This window comes from Anguilla anguilla, chromosome 9 (assembly GCF_013347855.1).
Source record: "Anguilla anguilla isolate fAngAng1 chromosome 9, fAngAng1.pri, whole genome shotgun sequence".
Lineage (NCBI taxonomy): Eukaryota > Metazoa > Chordata > Actinopteri > Anguilliformes > Anguillidae > Anguilla > Anguilla anguilla.
The window spans coordinates 1,326,093-1,346,415 of NC_049209.1; the positions used below are offsets into that span (position 1 = coordinate 1,326,093).

At 50.0% G+C, this 20,323-nt stretch overlaps 1 protein-coding gene and 1 long non-coding RNA gene across 2 annotated transcripts in view; both read right to left on the reverse strand.

The window, feature by feature from the left end:
• Nucleotides 1–333: 333 nt before the first annotated feature.
• Nucleotides 334–4,844, reverse strand: LOC118235759. Its single transcript, XR_004766914.1, has 2 exons — nt 2,453–4,844; nt 334–2,262 (listed from the first exon to the last, which is right to left on the reverse strand). It is a non-coding gene; the product is annotated as an uncharacterized LOC118235759 (long non-coding RNA).
• Nucleotides 4,845–6,947: 2,103 nt separating this feature from the next.
• grk6 (G protein-coupled receptor kinase 6) overlaps nt 6,948–20,323 on the reverse strand; it is a 31,413-nt gene continuing 18,037 nt past the window's right edge. Inside the window, exons 7-16 of the mRNA XM_035433513.1 lie at nt 17,413–17,476; nt 16,923–17,063; nt 15,240–15,430; nt 14,775–14,812; nt 14,041–14,130; nt 13,102–13,310; nt 11,795–11,932; nt 10,725–10,862; nt 7,652–7,786; nt 6,948–7,145 (exon numbers count right to left, since the gene is read on the reverse strand). Coding sequence (XP_035289404.1) covers nt 7,095–7,145; nt 7,652–7,786; nt 10,725–10,862; nt 11,795–11,932; nt 13,102–13,310; nt 14,041–14,130; nt 14,775–14,812; nt 15,240–15,430; nt 16,923–17,063; nt 17,413–17,476 — 1,195 coding nt within the window. The 3' untranslated portion in view covers nt 6,948–7,094. The remainder of the gene's footprint in view (nt 7,146–7,651; nt 7,787–10,724; nt 10,863–11,794; nt 11,933–13,101; nt 13,311–14,040; nt 14,131–14,774; nt 14,813–15,239; nt 15,431–16,922; nt 17,064–17,412; nt 17,477–20,323) is intronic.

Genomic DNA, 20,323 nt, shown 5'->3' on the forward strand with positions numbered 1-20,323 from the left:
AGGCCGGGTGGAGAGAGAGAGAGAGTCGCTGCGCTGGAGGCCCACGCGGCGTTTAATCGCTAACTGTCACTTCACAGCGGCGAACACGCGCGCACACCGCGCCGCTAAGGAGGAGCTCAGGTCCCGATCTGTCAGAGCCGTCAGCGCCAAATAAAAATAAACCTTCAAACGCTGGAAACCAGGCATCGCACAGCTCTCAGGCACACTGCTGCGCTGAAAGATTAGACTTTTATTTTTTTTAAAAACGAAATACGCTTTACCAGGAGAGCGCGATTATTAATACAGAGGAGAGCTCCGACCACAGACCCCTCAAAGAACCAGACGCGACGCGGGTAACCAAACAAAACATTATTTATTGAAGTACAGTGCTTATGCAAAAAAATATAGATTTTCAAACTGAAAAGTTACACAGAAGGCCAGAGTGAACGTAGAGTTTCACAGGCACATACGGAGACAGACGGGAAGCAGAGAAGAGTCCAGGGTACAGGGGAGAGAGAGAGCGAGAGAGAGAGAGCGATGAGGAGATGGAGAGATGGAGAGAGATGTATAGAGGAACAGAACACTGTGCAGTTATTCATGTCATAGTTATCACCACCACGGCCACCAGGGGGCGCCATTCACACTCAGCACATGCTGCAGCAGTGTCCTTAATTAACCTGTTATACAGAGTGCTCCCTAACACTGCCCCCTTCTGGAACGGCATGGTAGAGGACCGCGGGAGTGCTGCCAGGCTCTGCGTTCGATAGGACCTTATAAAGATGGCGCTAACTAACGCTGCTGGGGCTAACAGCGAGGTGTACTCATAACGGATATACACTCTGCGTCAGTGGTGTCACCTTCCAGTCCAGGAGGGGGCGCTGTGTCTGCAGGTTTAACTCCAGTCCTGGAGGGGGCGCTGTGACTGAAGGTTTAACTCCAGTCTTGGAGGGGGCGCTGTGACTGCAGGTTTAACTCCAGTCCTGGAGGGGGCGCTGTGACTGAAGGTTTAACTCCAGTCCTGGAGGGAGTGCAGTGCCTGCAGGTATTTGTAGTTTTCTTTCAGTCTGAAGCCACTTAGCATTGAGAACAGGGTATGTGGAATCTTAACCCAAACAGTGACCAAAATAAATCTCTTGCTGAAACTCATTGAAAACCAGGAGGCAGTGCGACCCCCCAGGACTGGAGTCTGACACCCCTGCTCCACATGAAAAAACACTTTGCTTGTATTTGACATTGTGGACCCAAACTAGCTAATCTTACACGCAACCGTAACACGTCGACTTTCACTGGCAGTCGGACAACCGTATGGCACACGAGTTACTGTTATCCACACGAAGTGCACATTACCATCATCAGGCAGAGAGAGGAGACTGAGCATGTGCGTGAGATTCCAGTTTTATACGTGCAGGACGTACATCACCTCACCTAACCCCCCCCCTCCCCCCCCTCAACGTCACAAAAGGAGGCATTAAAAACAAAACTGAAAAAAATTATAAACACATTAAAAAAAATACCTCAATGGCACTGAGTTTCACAAGCTGATAAGAATCGGGCAGTTCTCATATCCGTATACAGAAATACATATAGACCTCATATGCATTATGATTACATCAGCAGGTCCCTACCTAACCAAGCGCACAGAGACATTTCACAGATGATGCTGCAAACAGCAAATAAAACAAACGAAAGCAACAACCAAATGTTCCGACACAGATTCAGTCACGTGATCGAGCTACGAAGTTGATGGTGCTCTGAATTGATGGTATTGGTACAAATACTTTGACACCCCCCCCCTCCCCAAACTACATTTTCCAAACTCTGATACACGCATTTGGCAAAGCTCTCTCAGCTTTAGACACATATTCTAGACTCCATGAGTGGAGAAGCACAATCGATCACAAACACACCTGGACAGGTGACCAACTTGTAGCAGTCTGGTGTTGCCAAGGCCCTGCCTCATACTGGAGGTCAAATCGCCTGTTATTATAGATTTTTTTATGCCAACTAATTATACGGACATAAGGATCACAGTAGCAATCTCTTCCACAGTAGAGGGACAAGCACCCAACACCACCCCGTAAAAATATCCACCTTCTGTGGGGGGTCTGTGGCTCATGTAACTGACTCAACGGGATAAATAACTACCAGGCAACGGACTTACTGTGGGACACTGAATTTGGACCTGAGGTCCATTCACAAACAGCCCCAGCGCGCTGATCCTACCTCTGAACTTCATCAGGACCTGAGGTCCATTCACAAACAGCCCCAGCGCGCTGATCCTACCTCTGAACTTCATCAGGACCTGAGGTCCATTCACAAACAGCCCCAGCGCGCTGATCCTACCTCTGAACGGCTCTTCATCAGGACCTGAGGTCCATTCACAAACAGCCCCAGCGCGCTGATCCTACCTCTGAATGGCTCTTCATCAGGACCTGAGGTCCATTCTCAAACAGCCCCAGCGCGCTGATCCTACCTCTGAACGGCTCTTCAGGGAGCCTTTCTGGGTTTTTTTCCGGAACGTTCCGCAGAGGGTTCAGCGGCTGGCGTAGAGGCGACGTGGGGGCACGAGGGGGGGACAGCTCAAACCCGGTTTAAACTCCATCGCTGGAACTCGGGGACAAAGCGAGCAGCGGTGGGCTGGACTCTGAGAGCCAGTCTGGGCGTTAGGAGGGTACACGCGTAGGAACGGCGTACGGGCCACCGGGACAATGCCTTGGAAAGAATGTTTGAGAAATGGAGCTACTGCCAGTTCGACAACACAAAACAAAAACCACACCCCTCCTCTCAGTGGGGTGAAGACTCAGCGATTGCACGAAAGTGGTTTCAGAAATGACTCCCTGAGGGCGACGCACAGTAATGAGAGGATAACGGGCTCTCCGATATTAAACAGCGCCAGAGCGGCAGCAATAAGCCAAGCGCGCGGTCACGTCAGGAAAAGCATGCTGGGTAATACTGCCCCGGCTCAAGTCTCTGCTTTTTGGCCACATGCAATAACGCGAGGAGCCAAAGCCGCCGAAAGGTTACACAAATTTTGGAATAATATCCGCTGGGTAATTATTTACCTCGTTATCAGCAGCTGCGCACCATCAGAGCGAGTTGTGTAACCCAATCACTGCGTGGGACGACCGCTGCACTGCACTCTGGGTAAAGAGCAGGAGTGGTACGCCGGTCTCTGGGACCAACTCCCAATCTGGCTCAGGAACAAAATGTTTATCTAATCATTCACAACAGAATCGGTAAATCACAAGCCTGACCATGCGGCTAGCATACAGTGTGAGGGGATGGGCATGATGCCGGTGGGCAGGGAGAATCTCCTCCCTGTACAGACCTGCACTCACTGGAGGGAAGCCTGTCAGGTAGACAACTTACTGCCATTTTCTTACTTCATTCCAAAGTGGCGTGAAAGCATTAGGTGCCAATTACTTTCTGCTCAATTTTCTAATAATACACACGCATTAATGAGCAGTGAGGTCCGGTCAACTAACCTGCAAGATATAAACGGGCCCAAAGGGGGAGAGGGATGTGTTCGGTGTCATACGCTAAAATAAACAACCAGCGTTTTACTCGCCTGCAAGCGGGGGGATGTGCCCACTGTAACACTTGAGTTGGTGAACTCTGACCGGTGTGCATTAAAACACCAAGACAAATTATCGCAATCCTAGAAAATATTTTTTAAAAACAACGACATAGATATAACAGGAACCTACTCCTACAGCCATGCAGCCAACTTAAAAGCCTCCATTAACGGACAGGTAGACTCCATGTATTTGTATAATATTGCAGCAGTGCACGTGATGTCAGACGATCGGGGGCCCATTATATTTTTGCACCGGCAGGAGGTTCACCCAGAATGCTTTTTTATTTACAAACTAGGATTAGAAAACTAAATAATAAAAAAACAACAACAGTGAAATGGCGGAATCTGCAAATGTAAGGAACACAAGGCCAAAGGAATTTGACTGAAAAGCCCCTGAATGATTAACGGATGTGACCTGATCTAAGAGTTAGTCCAGCGCTCAAATCCCCGTTTTAAAAACACAAGCGCCGCTGGTCAGCAGGTCACCGCTATATTCCTGGAAAACGCGGAAGAGCGGTCAGAAAACCAATCAGCGCCACTTCCGCATCGGAGGAGGCCACCGCGCCGGGCCAACGGAACAATCATTTTTCCCAGCTGGGTGCCAGAGCGAGGAAACCCAGCTACCGCGGTCTGGCTCTGCCCCGGGACACGGCCTGGCGTTTAAAGGGAAGCCGGGACTCGTCCCACGCTCAGACACCCGCTCCGTTCAGTCAGGCACAGGGTTAACCCTAACCCTAACCCTAACCCTAACCCAGCTACCGCGGTCTGCCCCTGCCCCGGGACACGACCTGGCGTTTAAAGGGAAGCCGGGACTCGTCCCACGCTCAGACACCCGCTCCGTTCAGTCAGGCACAGGGTTAACCCTAACCCTAACCCTAACCCTAACCCTAACCCAGCTACCGCGGTCTGGCTCTGCCCCGGGACACGGCCTGGCGTTTAAAGGGAAGCCGGGACTCGTCCCGCGCTCAGTCACCCGCTCCGTTCAGTCAGGCACAGGGAGCGCAGTCCGGTAACGCGACAGACCCGCGGAACAGTACCAGAGGAACCCGTGTCTTTGTGCTTATAGTCCCTGTCCCTCAGGGGGGGAAACCCCGCTCTCTCTGCTCACAGGACAGCCACCATCTCCCTTCTACCCAGCAGCCTTTTCACCTGGGACAGACCCAGAGGCACATACAGTACTGCGCACACACCCGACATGCGCGCACACACACACATGCGTACACACACACACACACACAAACACATACGCACACACATACACACACACACACAAACACACTCACAAATACACACAAATGCACACACATTCTCACTCTCACACACACGTGCACGCACACACACTCTCACTCTCACACACACACGCGCACGCACACACTCTCACTCTCACACACACACACTCTCACACACGCGTAAACATCAGTGCATGGCAAGCGTAAATGACACAGCAGTGGCTGAAATGCCTGCTCTCCTCTCACAGTGTTAAAGCCTGGCTCGGGAAACACATCACAAAGTGAAAATAAGCTCAGTCTCGCGCTATCCTTATTTTTACATATACAAAATCCATTATTGCTAATTAAAATTAGAATAATTTTACACTGTACAATATAGACTGGAATGTAGTAAAGTTAATCTGAGAAGGAAGGACATAAATCTGTTTACAGATGAAAAATGAAATGACAGGCATTCGTCTCTGTGTGAAGTAGGGTCTCCATCATCTAAGCAACCCTTCTTTCCTACCCCCCCACCCCCGCCCCCGCCCCCAGAACCCCGCCCCCCTTCCATTCCCGCTGGCTCAGCCAATCACAATAAGAGTTCAGTTTAAAATGTGCGCTCCTGATTGTGGGGTAAGTCTCTTATACAGCACAGATATCGTAACAGCACAGCGACAGCACAGACAGGCCTCTCCTACCCTACGCTGACCGACAGGATCACCCACTTTAGCACAAGGACACAGAAATGATCATTACACAGCACCTTGCAAAACAAAAACCGAACACATTGAAAGAAAGGCACTGTTAGATGCAGGCTGCTAAATAAAATAAAATAAAATAAAATAAAATGAGCTCATTTTGGTCTTAAGTGCTTCGGTAAATGAAAGGTTTAAAAGGTTTCAAGTGAAATACGAAAGCAAGTTTAACTGGCCATCTCATTTTCAAGCAAAAATATTCTCTGCTAACAAATGCTAAAAACGCGCTGCTCCGCTCTGCTGTGTTTCATTTGGCATCTGAAAAATGACTAGAGGGCGTAATATTGTTTCTCTCCTTTAACCAAATTTAGAAGGAAAAAAAAAACTTCCTTAATCTATTATTCAGAGAGAAGAAACAAGATGAGGAAGACATAAGGTGAAGAGCGAAAAACGTCCTGCCGCTCGCTATCCCAAAATTCAGGGCGCTAACGGTGCGTGTTACATACAGCATGCTAAAGGTGTGTACATACATGTGCGCCTGTTGGCTCACGTGTGCAGTACTGCGTTGTGTTTGAGTTTCTATCGCGGAGTCCGAGCCTCGAACCCTATCTATCGCGGAGTCCGAGCCTCGAACCCTAATGCTCTCCGTGCTGCAGCTCAGCAGAGGGGACGCAATACTGGCGCAGAATGACCCGGAACCCCTCTCAGCCCGGGAGGAGCCGCTGAACCCCTCTCAGCCCGGGAGGAGCCGCTGAACCCCTCTCAGCCCGGGAGGACCAGCTGAACCCCTCTCAGCCCGGGAGGACCAGCTGAACCCCTCTCAGTCCGGGAGGACCAGCTGAACCCCTCTCAGTCCGGGAGGACCAGCTGAACCCCTCTCAGTCCGGGAGGACCAGCTGAACCCCTCTCAGCCCGGGAGGACCAGCTGAACCCCTCTCAGTCCGGCAGACCTTTTAGGCTTTTTGTTCACATTTCATTTTCATAAAAAAAGCGCAACTGTCAGGAACTGAATAAAAAATCTACAAATTAACACATGAACACAATGTTGCTGCAATCAGCGAAAGGAGTCTGCGTAATTTAAACGAATGGGGTTTTTATCCCCCAATTCTGTTTCACAGAATATTTCAGGCGATGATAAGTTTTACTCATTAAATTCCATCTGAACAGAAATAATAAATAATCATGATGAGTGGCTCGAAGCCTCGTGCTCAATCACTGCCTGTTAGCTGTTCAGTTCTTCTCAAAGATTCGGTCGTACTTTGGGGAAATTCACTAAATTACTTTCCTTCCGTTGTCATGTACTAGTGATTTAAAACAGTAAATCGAGTGAGCATGAAGTTCTAGAGGGGGTGGATTATTAAAAAAAAAAAAAAATTGTTAAAAAGTACAGAGTGCATCGGCACAGGGATGGGGGGTGGGGGGGCGGGTGAGAATCAGGCCTACCTGCTGTTGGCCAAATCTCAGGTGAGCAGACTGACGTTAGCATGACCTTTTTTTTTTTTCTTTTTAAATAACATTTACTGTATGGCTATATACTGAAAATATACATTCCCATATTTATATAGAACTATCTTAAAAATACAAATGTGCAAAAATTGTAAACAAATGGGGGGATGCTCTGGCACCAGAGCCTCAAATCCTTGTGGGCTCCTCGTCGCTGTCGCTGCAGTTCCCACAGCACTCCTGTGGGGGCAGCAGAGAGACAACACAGGGGGAGAGCGGTCAGAAACACACACAATCAAATACACACACACGCTAAAAAACACACATGATCGAATACACACATGCTAAAAACGCACGCACACACACATGCACGCACGCACACGCACACAGATACAGATACACACGCGCACACATGCACACAAGCACATGCTAGCACTTCCTGATTCTGAGAAATCAGTTGTATTGGTACAAATGTCACAAAAATAACTTGAGAGGTCAATGTTCAAGGTCCTCTAAACTGACATGTACTTAAAATGTAAGGGAATTAACATAAAAACTATAACATTTGGCTGTTTTGCCACTTAAAACTTGTAGATGGAAAGGGTGTTGAACACTTAGAAAACTTATAAATACTGAGATTTCAAAAGCATCAGCAAGTTTCATGTGCAGGCTAACAGTCTGAAAAGCATCCGCAAACAGCCCCACTAAAACATGAAGTGGTTTTTCCATCCAGAACTTGTTCTTACCTGTCTTCCAAAAAGCCTCTGCAGCAGCCCCTGTTTGGGTGGGGGCGACGGCTGACCCCTCCAGTCCAGGTCGGGGGGGACCGTCCCGTCCAGATAGAGCACATTGAGCTCCTTAAAGCACTCCGTCTCAATCATCTACAGACAGAACGTGTTACAGTGAGTCTATCATCTACAGACAGAACGTGTTACAGTGAGTGTCCCAATCATCTACAGACAGAATGTGTTACAGTGAGTCTATCATCTACAGACAGAATGTGTTACAGTGAGTCTATCATCTACAGACAGAATGTGTTACAGTGAGTCTATCATCTACAGACGGAATGTGTTACAGTGAGTCTATCATCTACAGACAGAATGTGTTAGTGAGTGTCCCAATCATCTACAGACAGAATGTGTTAGTGAGTGTCCCAATCATCTACAGACAGAATGTGTTACAGTGAGTCTCTATCATCTACAGACAGAATGTGTTAGTGAGTGTCTCTATCATCTACAGACAGAATGTGTTACAGTGAGTGTCTCTATCATCTACAGACAGAATGTGTTACAGTGAGTGTCTCTATCATCTACAGACAGAATGTGTTACAGTGAGTCTATCATCTACAGACAGAACGTGCTAGAGTCAGCCTGTCTCACAAAACTAAAAACTGCATGAAAAATCATTTTTAAAATAAAAAGTCAAGTTTACTAATTGGCATGAATAAATAGACAATTACTGAACTTGAATTCTTTGTAACACGAGCTCGGATGAATAATAAAAAACATAAAAATGAAGCGATTACGATTACTGCTTGCATGGCCCTGTGTTTGGCTCATATAGAAGACCCTCGAGTAGTGTTTATTTAAGAGTCACACAGCGCGAAGGTAAAGCTAAAACAAGCTTCCCAACTGCTGTGAACTGAAAGTCTGAAAACAACAGATAATTATTTTACGATGAACAATTTAACAATTCTGCTAAACTACTCAATAGGCAACCTAATTATACTTCATACATGGTCTAGTTTGTTATCAGAACATGTACATCTGTGAGAATGTTGTGGCAGCCAGTGTAGCAATAAATGCACTAAAAAATGCAGTGCCTTTGATGATAAGATTTTATGGTCCGTCACTAAATAACTTGAACCACTGACCACCAGTCCTCTGTCCACATAGTATTTCTTAAACTCTGATCTCATAAGGTCAGAGCAGAACTGACTTCGGAATGAATGAGTTATATGTAGGACTCTGCAGTGCCAGCTTAAAAAAAAAAAAATCATATTCCCATTGTGTTGAAATGATCTTTCAGAGGAATCTTCACTCTGGATATTATTATTTAACATTCTAATCAAAATGATTCATTTGGGCAGCCTAACGTTCGGGTGTCCCAGCTGCTGATTGGCTGTTTTCTGAGGGAAGCCATTAGTGTGGCTCCTAGTGAACGCCGTATTTTACAGCCCGGCACAGGCGAGGGCTGCTTCGGCTTCTCGGCTTCACAGAGGCCTCTCTTGCGCCCACAAACCAAAGTGGGGATTTTAAGGCTGAACCCAGGGGCTGCTGGGCGGCTCATCCTGTTAAAGAGCGGGTCTAGTACGCGGACGGGCCCCACGGTCGGGTGGCAAATCCAGAGATTCCAGACCGCGTCAACGGTCTCCAGCAGCCCTGTAGGGCCAATCAGAGCTGGCTGTGCATTGCCCAGGGATAAGGGGGGGGGTTCGTTCCACTGTGTGTCTCCCTGGGATGGGAGGGGTTAACTCGGCTGAGATGACTCGGAGGTTCTGATGAAGACGGCGGTTTACATGCTGACCGCCTTCAGGCAGCACCGTTCTTCAGTGGCAGTTTGTGAAAGTGGAAACCGTTGAGTTTCAGGGGTGGAGGGCTCATAGCGTTGCTCTTTGAGTGAAACTTTTTCATTTCCACTCAACGGGCGACTGACAGCTTCCTGTGAAGTCTGAGAATGGCAAGAGGATGTGAGAGCTACCCTGTGTTTGGGGCCGAGGACGGGGCGTTAGATGATTCACCAGCCCTGTGTTTAGTTTTTTTTATCCTTTATCTCTCTGCTCATCCACACCACACCACCTCAGGTTACACAATACCTGCAACTTTAAGCACACCTCCTGCTTGAGTTAGGGTTTGAGTTGTTGGATGTGAAGGCTGATATCCCTTGTGTGAGGTGTTATGGGTTGAGTTGTTGGATGTGAAGGCTGATATCCCTGGTGTGAGGTGTTATGGGTTGAGTTGTTGGATGTGAAGGCTGATATCCCTTGTGTGAGGTGTTATGGGTTGAGTTGTTGGATGTGAAGGCTGATATCCCTTGTGTGAGGTGTTATGGGTTGAGTTGTTGGATGTGAAGGCTGATATCCCTTGTGTGAGGTGTTATGGGTTGAGTTGTTGGATGTGAAGGCTGATATCCCTTGTGTGAGGTGTTATGGGTTGAGTTGTTGGATGTGAAGGCTGATATCCCTTGTGTGAGGTGTTATGGGTTGAGTTGTTGGACGTGAAGGCTGATATCCCTGGTGTGAGGTGTTATGGGTTGAGTTGTTGGATGTGAAGGCTGATATCCCTTGTGTGAGGTGTTATGGGTTGAGTTGTTGGATGTGAAGGCTGATATCCCTGGTGTGAGGTGTTATGGGTTGAGTTGTTGGATGTGAAGGCTGATATCCCTGGTGTGAGGTGTTATGGGTTGAGTTGTTGGATGTGAAGGCTGATATCCCTTGTGTGAGGTGTTATGGGTTGAGTTGTTGGATGTGAAGGCTGATATCCCTGGTGTGAGGTGTTATGGGTTGAGTTGTTGGATGTGAAGGCTGATATCCCCTGTGTGAGGTGTTATGGGTTGAGTTGTTGGATGTGAAGGCTGATATCCCTTGTGTGAGGTGTTGTGGGTTGAGTTGTTGGATGTGAAGGCTGATATCCCTTGTGTGAGGTGTTATGGGTTGAGTTGTTGGATGTGAAGGCTGATATCCCTTGTGTGAGGTGTTGTGGGTTGAGTTGTTGGATGTGAAGGCTGATATCCCTTGTGTGAGGTGTTGTGGGTTGAGTTGTGTGGTGTCAGCGGTTGAGTGGTTAGAGGTGAGGCGTACGGCTGCCCGCGGGCACTGACCTCGTTCTGCCAGGGGATGGGCACGCTGCCCGTGGAGACCTTGGTGTAGAAGGAGTCGTCCTTTGGCTCGAGCTCCACGCCTTTCACAGTGGAGAACTGCTCTATGTCCAGCACGTCCTTACAGTAGATGGCCTGGGGCTGAACACACACACACACACAGGGAATCACACACATGCATGTACGCACACACACACATACACACACACACACACACACACAGGGAATCACACACATGCATGTACACACACACAGACACACACACACAGGGAATTATGCACACACACACACACATACACATACACACAAGGAATCACGCACATGCATGTACACACATATACAAACACAGACAGACACACACACAAACACACACAGAGGGAATCTCGCACACGCATGTACACACACGCACGCACGCACACATACATACACACACACACGTGCACACGCACGCACGCACACACACACACACACACAGATGAACATGGCACAGGATCTTCATTTCACGCCCTGCCATCTGACTCTGGTGGGCACAGATGGTCAGGCTGCGGAACAGGACTTCAGCAATGAGCTCATGCAGCGAGGGCACTGCCAGCGACACTGACATCAGAGCATCGGTCAGTGCTGCAGGGTCTGTGCTGGGGTGTCAGTGCTGCAGGTTCAGTGCTGGGGTGTCAGTGCTGCAGGGTCCGTGCTGGGGTGTCGGTGCTGCAGGTTCAGTGCTGGCGTGTCAGTGCTGCAGGGTCAGTGCTGGGGTGTCAGTGCTGGGGGGGTGAGTGCTGCAGGGTCAGTGCTGGGGTGTCAGTGCTGCAGGGTCAGTGCTGGGGAGTGAGTGCTGCAGGGTCAGTGCTGGGGTGTCAGTGCTGCAGGGTCTGTGCTGGGGTGTCAGTGCTGGGGGGTCAGTGCTGGGGAGTGAGTGCTGCAGGGTCAGTGCTGGGGAGTGAGTGCTGCAGGGTCTGTGCTGGGGGGTCAGTTCTGGGGGTGTCAGTGCTGTAGGGTCAGTGCTGGGGGGTCAGTGCTGGGGTGTCAGTGCTGCAGGGTCAGTGCTGGGGGGTCAGTCGGCAGACGGTACTCACATCAGGGATGAAGGGAGCCTCCAGAATACCGGCCTCTAGTCGCTTGAAGTTGATGGAACGGAAGAGGGGGTGGGCCTTCACCTCTGTGGCTCCGCCCCCCTGACAGCCGAGCCGCACGCTGGGGTCTTTGGCCAGCAGCTGGGGGGGGGAGGATGGTGGGGGGGGGGGGGGGGGGGTGAAGACAGCAGTCAGTGTAGCTGGAGATGCACTAGCCTCAGCAAAACTGATCTCAGGCCAGTGAGCGTTACGCGTGGGGTTGAAACACCACCCAAAAATGACCTTTAACCTTTTAATCCTTCAGTCAAAGTGAGGCTGAATTAATTGCTTTCATGAAACCAGGCGTAACCCTACAGGTCCCCCATTTCAGCTTAAACAAAAGAATATCATAAAACACAAAAGTCACACTGGTTTCTTCACATTTTAGACAAAAATGATCCTGTATGAACTAGTAAATGCATCTGCAGGACCTTAGCGCAGATGACGCAGACGGGTCTAAACCCCCAGATGACCGCTGCCTGTGGTCTCTCTTCCTGTCACTTGAGACAGATATAAAATGCAAATGAGTCGCACTTCACAGATGGAGATAACCGCAGACAGTCCGCCGCATGATCTGCATGGAGAGCCTGAACGCAGTCGCCAGTGCGTCACCAGCGGCTGAGCGGCTGAGACCTGGCCTCCACTGCCACCCTGACCCACAGAGACGCTGCCACTCACCATCTTACAGAGAGACCCGCCCTCACCATCTTACAGAGAGACCTGCCCTCACCATCTTACAGAGAGACCTGGCCTCCACTGCCACCCTGACCCACAGAGACGCTGCCACTCACCATCTTACAGAGAGACCTGGCCTCACCATCTTACAGAGAGACCTGCCACTCCCCATCTTACAGAGGGAGCTGGCCTCCACTGCCACCCTGACCCACAGAGACGCTGCCACTCACCATCTTACAGAGGGAGCTGGCCTCCACTGCCACCCTGACCCACAGAGACACTGCCACTCACCATCTTACAGAGGGAGCTGGCCTCCACTGCCACCCTGACCCACAGAGACGCTGCCACTCACCATCTTACAGAGGGAGCTGGCCTCCACTGCCACCCTGACCCACAGAGACACTGCCACTCACCATCTTACAGAGGGAGCTGGCCTCCACTGCCACCCTGACCCACAGAGACGCTGCCACTCACCATCTTACAGAGGGAGCTGGCCTCCACTGCCACCCTGACCCACAGAGACACTGCCACTCACCATCTTACAGAGAGACCTGGCCTCCACTGCCACCCTGACCCACAGAGACGCTGCCACTCACCATCTTACAGAGGGAGCTGGCCTCCTCGGAGAACTTTCCGGAGTACTCCTCCTCCACCTCCCGCACCAGCCGCTCCACCTCCTCCCGCTTGATCTTCTTCTTGCGCTGCTGGAAGGGGGACTGGCCCTCGATCATCTCATACAGCAGGCAGCCCAGGGCCCACCAGTCCGGACTGAAGGTATAGCGCTCGTTCTTCACAACCTCCGGGGCTGGACGGACGGACAGAGAGTGAGAAAGAGACAGACAGGCAGACAGACACGCGGACAAAGGGAGAGAGAGAGAGACAGATAGACATGCAGACAGAGGGAGAGAGAGAGAGACAGTCAGACACACACACAAACACAGACAGATAAATGACAGAAATGCAGTACACTGCAATACAGTGTGAAATTTATGTGGATGTTTTTAATATATAATGATAAATATTCTTGACAGCTGTGTAATACACTGTCATATGTGAAATATGAATAATGGAATATGCATATTCCCTCATATCCACAGAGCCCTTCTGTACACGCAGAAGAGGTTTATTTCTGTAAGGATGCAGTGCTCTTATATGTGACTATGCCACACTAAAGTACGCTGGAGTGAAACCTGCAAGCCCAGAATGACCCCTACGCTCCTGTAAGTGGCGAAGCCCACAGGCAGCCAGCCACAGTTTTATGCGTTATTTTCCCATGATCCTCTGTGGAATGCACTGAAGAACATACACAGCGCGATCTCTGGGTCACCAGACACGCCTCGTCTTTCCTGGGACTGCCCCGAATCTCAGCCCCCTGTCCCGCCTCGCTCAGAGAGAGCCCTGATTTGTCCCGTGTTTTGGGCGTACCCTGTCTGGGGGGGTTTTCTGACCGTAACGGGGCGGTATTGTGGGGTCTCACTGGACTCAGCACGCTGTGCTCCAGGGATGCTGGTCCCCTGCCGGAATGTGGAACTCACCCATGTACCCCACGGTTCCCACTCGGCCTTTGATGGTTTGCCCCTCCGGCACGTGCACGGCCAGTCCCAGGTCCGATATTCGGATGTGACCTGCGGGGCGAGAAACGGAACCGCCGTGAGTCACCGCCATCTTGGATCCCGCGTTCCTGGAAATCGCGAACGGCGTGCACCAGACAGAGCAGCGGGTTGCGAGCGCTTTACTGGACAGGAAGCGGACAGGAACCCGCGAATCAGAGACCAGAGCGGGTACGAGTCGTCCAGGGTTACGGTTTGATGTTTCCTTGGCGACAGAGATGAACATATATGAAAGGTATTCTTCAGAACCTGACCTTCCCAGAGCCCCGAGCCCCCAAATCCAGCACTGCGCTACCCTTTGCCCACCCAGCCAATCCATGCCCAGCGGAAAGAGAGTAATTATGGGTAATTCCTAGCGGGGGTCTTTCATGGGGAAAAAGCACTGATTGCTGATTGTGTGTGCAGTGGCTGACTTAACCAAGAGCACACAAAGCAGAAGCAACTGAAGCAGCTCCAGCCTCTCTCAGTGTGCTATACTCCCTCTGCTGGCCGTTAAGAACATGACAGCTTTTTAGAGCAAACTGGCTTTAAGGACAGACCTTGCCTGAAATCCCACTGTCATCAAACAGCCAACAAAAAACAACACAACATAGCCTAAATATTCACACCCGTCTTTATGAAAATGCCCCAAATAACGATCCGCGCCTGTCTTAACTCACCGTGGTCGTCCAATAGGATGTTTTCAGGCTTCAAGTCCCTGCAGGAGAAACACAAACAGCAGCAGCATTAGATTCAATCAGTAAACACTCTTCTCCAGAGCAGCTTGCAGCGTGGGAGAACATTACTGTGTTCAGCGGAATCTGCCTAACAGCACCAACAAACACGAAGCATCTCTAAAGCGCCAGTGCTAGCTAACTACGCTAACAAAAAATAACAAAAAACCACAAGTCCTGTATACATACAGTCAACATCCGCAACAAGCTGCAATAACATAAAACCATAAACATTCCGTTAATAACTTGAGTTAATACATATCAGGAGTGTTTTGGGGGGGGTGGGTGGGTATGAGAGAAGAGCCAAGATGGCGGGTCTTCATCCTGCACTGGAAAACAAAGGTCACTGATTCTGCCGATTGTGAGCGTGGGCTCGGCCCGTCTGATTGGCCGCCGGTCGCCGGGGGTCACCTGTACACGATCCTCTCGCTGTGCAGGTCCTGCAGGCCGCAGCAGATCTCCGCGGCGTAGAGGACGGCCCTCTTCTCCTCGAACCCGGCCTCGCCCATGTGGTAGATGTGGAACTTGAGGTCGCCGCCGTTCATCAGGGTCAGCACCAGGCACAGGGCGTCCTTCGTCTCGTACGCGTACGCTAGGCTGACCTGCAGGGGGCGACGCAGACGCAGGTCAGGCCAGGTCAGAGTCCTTTCGGGAGTGCGAATCGTTAGCAGTGAAGAGTTTATATCCCTGAGGAAAATATTACAACACCCCCCCCCCCCCCCCCCACCCCCACTCCAAACTGTATAAAGCTTTACAAACAGGGAGTGATGACTCATGGGGTAGGACCTGGGGTTTCAACAGGGGGTCTGTGAGGGCACCACAGGGGGTCCACGGTCACACTCTCAATCCCCGCCTCCCCCAGCCCCGCCACCCGCCGCCAGTCCGCAGCTGTATCTTTCACTCCCGGTCCGTGTGCACAAGACCAGGTCGCCGATCTTTCTAAAACCTTTCATTTTATAAAAATATACAACCCTTTTTAACTTATGCTGGGGTACCCCGGGATCATTTTGAGTGGGGGGGGGGGGGTGAAAACGGGTCGGGAACCCCTGGACCAGGAGATGCGTTTGTGAACAGAAGGTTTTTGGTTCAGCTCCCCAGTGGGGCATTGACTCTCTTGAGAAAGACACTGGAGCTGAACTCTGAGAGGTCTGTCCAGCTGTACAAACACCCGAGAGCACAACCCCGCTGGTAAGAGCCTCGGCAAAGCAAATAAACAACAATTACAATAATAAAATCAGTGGATTTAAACCAAATTAAACAACCCAAAATAGCGTTTATCACGTCGCGCTCAATCAAACGGGCCAAACAAATTCTCCAGGCGTCTTTTAATCTTCCTTTGAGTTCGAGGCTTGTCATCACCCGTGAGCCTGTACAGCATCGCTCCGCTGACCCCTGACCCCGCTGACCCCCGACCCCGCACTTCCTGTCGTTGGGGACGCAGAGCGAGCGGACCGTGGTCCTTGAGCGCCCACAGCCCGCTCTCCAGATCAGAAACTGGGAGAAGCGCAGATGGAATTTGGCAGCGGGCTCGTGTGACTGATGCGCGGTTTGTGGACGCATTTGATTTGGACGCATTTTTTTGGGTAATGCTTTATCTCTCTTTTTCTTTCAAGAAGTAGAGAGATTCCTGGAAGGCCCTCAAAAAAAACAAAAATAAACAAACAAGCAAAAAAACCTTCAAAAGTCATCGTTCCCCAAAAAGATCCAGGCATCTAGACTACTGTTTAGTGTTGTAAATTTTCTCATATCTTATTTTTTATTTTTTATTTTATGCACAGCTATGCTGTCATACATGAACCAGCCATTTATGGATGGAAATAAAACCAAAATAAATCCTGCATATTTTCCCATGTTGGACTCCTGTCAGACAAACAGATTTATACAGAGGTTCAGAGAGATGATCAGTGTAGCTGAATGCTTTTCATGCACTGGAAAAAGACATCTGAATGGTCATTTTTCATATTAATTTATGCTACTTATCCGTTAAGGCCTGGCAAAAGTTTACTCTCACAGGAGTATGTATGTGTGCACTATGACACACATTGCACAGAGCTCTACGTGGGCTTAAAGGTAAACAAGGCCGTGTGTACTTACCACAAATCTACTGTTCACTTTTTCCAAGATCTGTTTCTCGTTCAGCGCCATGGACTCCCCTTTCCTCTTTTTGATCCTCTTCTTCTCGAGCTTCTTGCAGGCGTACATCTTGCCTGTGGCCCGGACTTGGCACGCACACACCTGGAAAGCAAAGGGGCATAAGGAGCTAATAATGCCTTATAAAACTCTGCCCTCTTCCATACTGGATGTTTCCAGCATCAATCAGACAGAGTTTCTTGCTCTGGTGCAGCCTAACTTTTTCTCCCCACTGGCCACAGTGGCTGGTGAATCCCAAAATTCACCAGCAAATTTCACCCTTATACCAGACCAGATATTCAGCACAGAGCAGGACCTCCAGGCCACAGATAAAATTCGCCAGCATTTGGGCTAGGGGCGGGGGTTCATTTTGCACCCCAGGCTGCACTTAAGAAAGGGGGACGGCAGTCTTAGTGAAGGAGGGAGAGAGATGGTGCAGCTCTCAGATTCCTACCTCTCCAAAACCTCCCTTCCCCAGCACCCTGTACTGCCGGAATGTGTTCTTTGTGACTGGTTGTCTGGAGAACAGAGAGAAGGACATTAGTGGGCATTCAAAACAAAATTTAAACAAATCCAGCATCTATACATACAGCTGTACATATACAAGCTTGCGTTTCCAGTGGCGAGGATCTTTAGTCTATGACTCAGTTGAAATCAATATGCTAGATGTCTCTGTCTCGACTCTAATTGAATACATAAGAAGGAAATGCCTGTGTTAAGTGTCTAAATTGCATTGTTATATGAAGAAAGACCAATCATAACGAGTTTGGTACAGTCCAGAAACAGTGAAATGGAATAAATAAGAGAATTACAGAGGAAGACAGTGCATCTTATTAAATGAACGAGAGCAGTGCTGAGCACTGTATATATAGATGGGAATGATTTTGTACAGAATACACATTTTAAGAATACACATTTTAAAAACAGCATAAATGCGTTTTCAGTATAACCACCCCCCCCCCTTTCTGTTTTCTTTGTCAAAATCTCAACATTTATGAAAGTATTAGGAATCACTGAAGGATAAGCATGGAAGTATAAACATAAGAAGACAAATGATTTTCTTCAGTTTTCAGTTTTTCCTTCCTTGATAAACTGTCCAAAACGCTGAACTTATTGTAAAATGTTTGTCACTGTCTAGTTATTTCATCATAAATGCATTTTATATGCACACTGTGAATCAGTGTGAAAATCATGCACAGAAAGTAACATTACATCACTAATGACACGACTCAGGTCCCGCAGCAGGGTGACTGTCACGGGCTGCTCATTAGATGAGGAGGAGGAGCAGGAGGGAGGAAGGACGAGGAGGAAGGAGTAGGAGAAGGGAGGATGAGGAGGATGAGGAGGAGGGATGAGGAGGAGGAGGAGGAGGATGAGGAGGAGGGATGAGGAGGAGGAGGAGGGAGGAGGGAGGAGGATGAGGAGGAGGGATGAGGAGGAGGAGGAGGGTGCATTTGCATCCTGCAGGTGTACGGCTGAAGGAGGAGGAGGGGGAGGAGGAGGAGGAGGATGAGGAGGCTGCATTTGCGTCCCGCAGGTGTACGGCTGAACAGGTGAACAGTAAAAATGAGGCAGTATAACACAGGGCCCTTTGTAATAGGAGATACTCTGTAAGATAACACGCACCGCACACCGACTGTTTTACATATCTGATTACTTTAGTGCCATCACGGCTCGTAGCAAAATTATTCCATCCCTTCCTGCCAGTCAGAGCGCACGTAGGATATGAAAATCACCCCCCCCCCCCCCATTCTCAGAACACAGTGAACCTGTATGTGTTCCAGCCGACTGTTCGTTCTCTTTTAGAGAGCACACAGAACGGGCTCCACAGTCTCTCCTGCGTTCCCGGGCAGTGAAATTTCAGCTTGCCTTGCTGTTACAGACAGAGAGCTTTCAGGCTTTTACATAACCACACATTTACGGAAGCAAGCTGTCTCTGACACGTCAAGGCCTCAACCAAACCCCCATTCCCCCCGCTCTGATTTTAGAGTACTGCATGTCACTGTGTCAGTTATCTTTATAACAAGCAAGCTTTTATACGACGGACACATTTCCATAGCGGTCATGTTTCATATTCGAGTTTTCCTTCCTGTATCAGAGTCTTCTGCATGAGCTGTAAGAGAGATTTCTACAGCGTTTTGACACAGGGTCACACAGGAAGTAGGAAAGTCCTTGTTGGAGATGTGAATTCAGCTCAGTTCCTCAGACAGCTGGTTTAGCAATCCGCACAGATGGCGGAAACAGCGCTAAACCGAGCTCCGGGTGGAATCAGAGCGAGGGCCTGACGTACCGTCAGCCAATCTCAGCATCCCAGCTCCACACACCGCAGAAACATGTCAGAAACACGCACACTCGCTCTGAACAGCAGGACCGCTCGCTCTGAACAGCAGGGAACAGCAGGGCCGCTCGCTCTGAACAGCAGGGCCGCTCGCTCTGAACAGCAGGGAACAGCAGGGCCGCTCGCTCTGAACAGCAGGACCGCTCGCTCTGAACAGCAGGGAACAGCAGGGCCGCTCGCTCTGAACAGCAGGGAACAGCAGGACCGCTCGCTCTGAACAGCAGGGCCGCTCGCTCTGAACAGCAGGACTGCTCGCTCTGAACAGCAGGGCCGCTCTCTCTGACCAGCAGGGAACAGCAGGGCCGCTCTCTCTGAACAGCAGGGAACAGCAGGGTCGCTCGCTCTGAACAGCAGGGCCGCTCGCTCTGAACAGCCGCCTGATTTTCAGCGTTTCTGAAGCCTGTTCTGAGGATGCGCAGTGATTTGTTCCAGAGTAGCAAACCTCCAGTCAGGCTCTACTGCTTAATGAATATTACTCTGGGCTCTACTGCTTAATGAATACTGCTCTGGGGCTCTACTACTTAATGAATACTGATCTGGGCTCTATTGCTTAATGAATACTGTTCTGGGTTCTACTGCTTAATGAATACTGCTCAGGGGCTCTACTGCTTAATGAATACTGCTCTGGGCTCTACTGCTTAATGAATACTGCTCTGGGTTAGAATCTGCTGTTAGCTCTCTGTGATAACCATGAGCAGCTAGAGGGGTGATTGCTGCCCCTTTTACCCCCAGCCCAAACCCGTGGGCCAGGGTCAGTACCAGCCCAGCCCAGCCCAAACCCGTGGGCCAGGGTCAGTACCAGCCCAGCCCAGCCCAAACCCGTGGGATAGGGTCAGTATCAGCCCAGCCCAGCCCAAACCCGTGGGACAGGGTCAGTACCAGCCCAGTCCAGCCCAAACCCGTGGGACAGGGTCAGGACCAGCCCAGCCCAGCCCAGCCCAAACCCGTGGGCCAGGGTCAGTACCAGCCCAGCCCAGCCCAAACCCGTGGGCCAGGGTCAGTACCAGCCCAGCCCAAACCCGTCGGC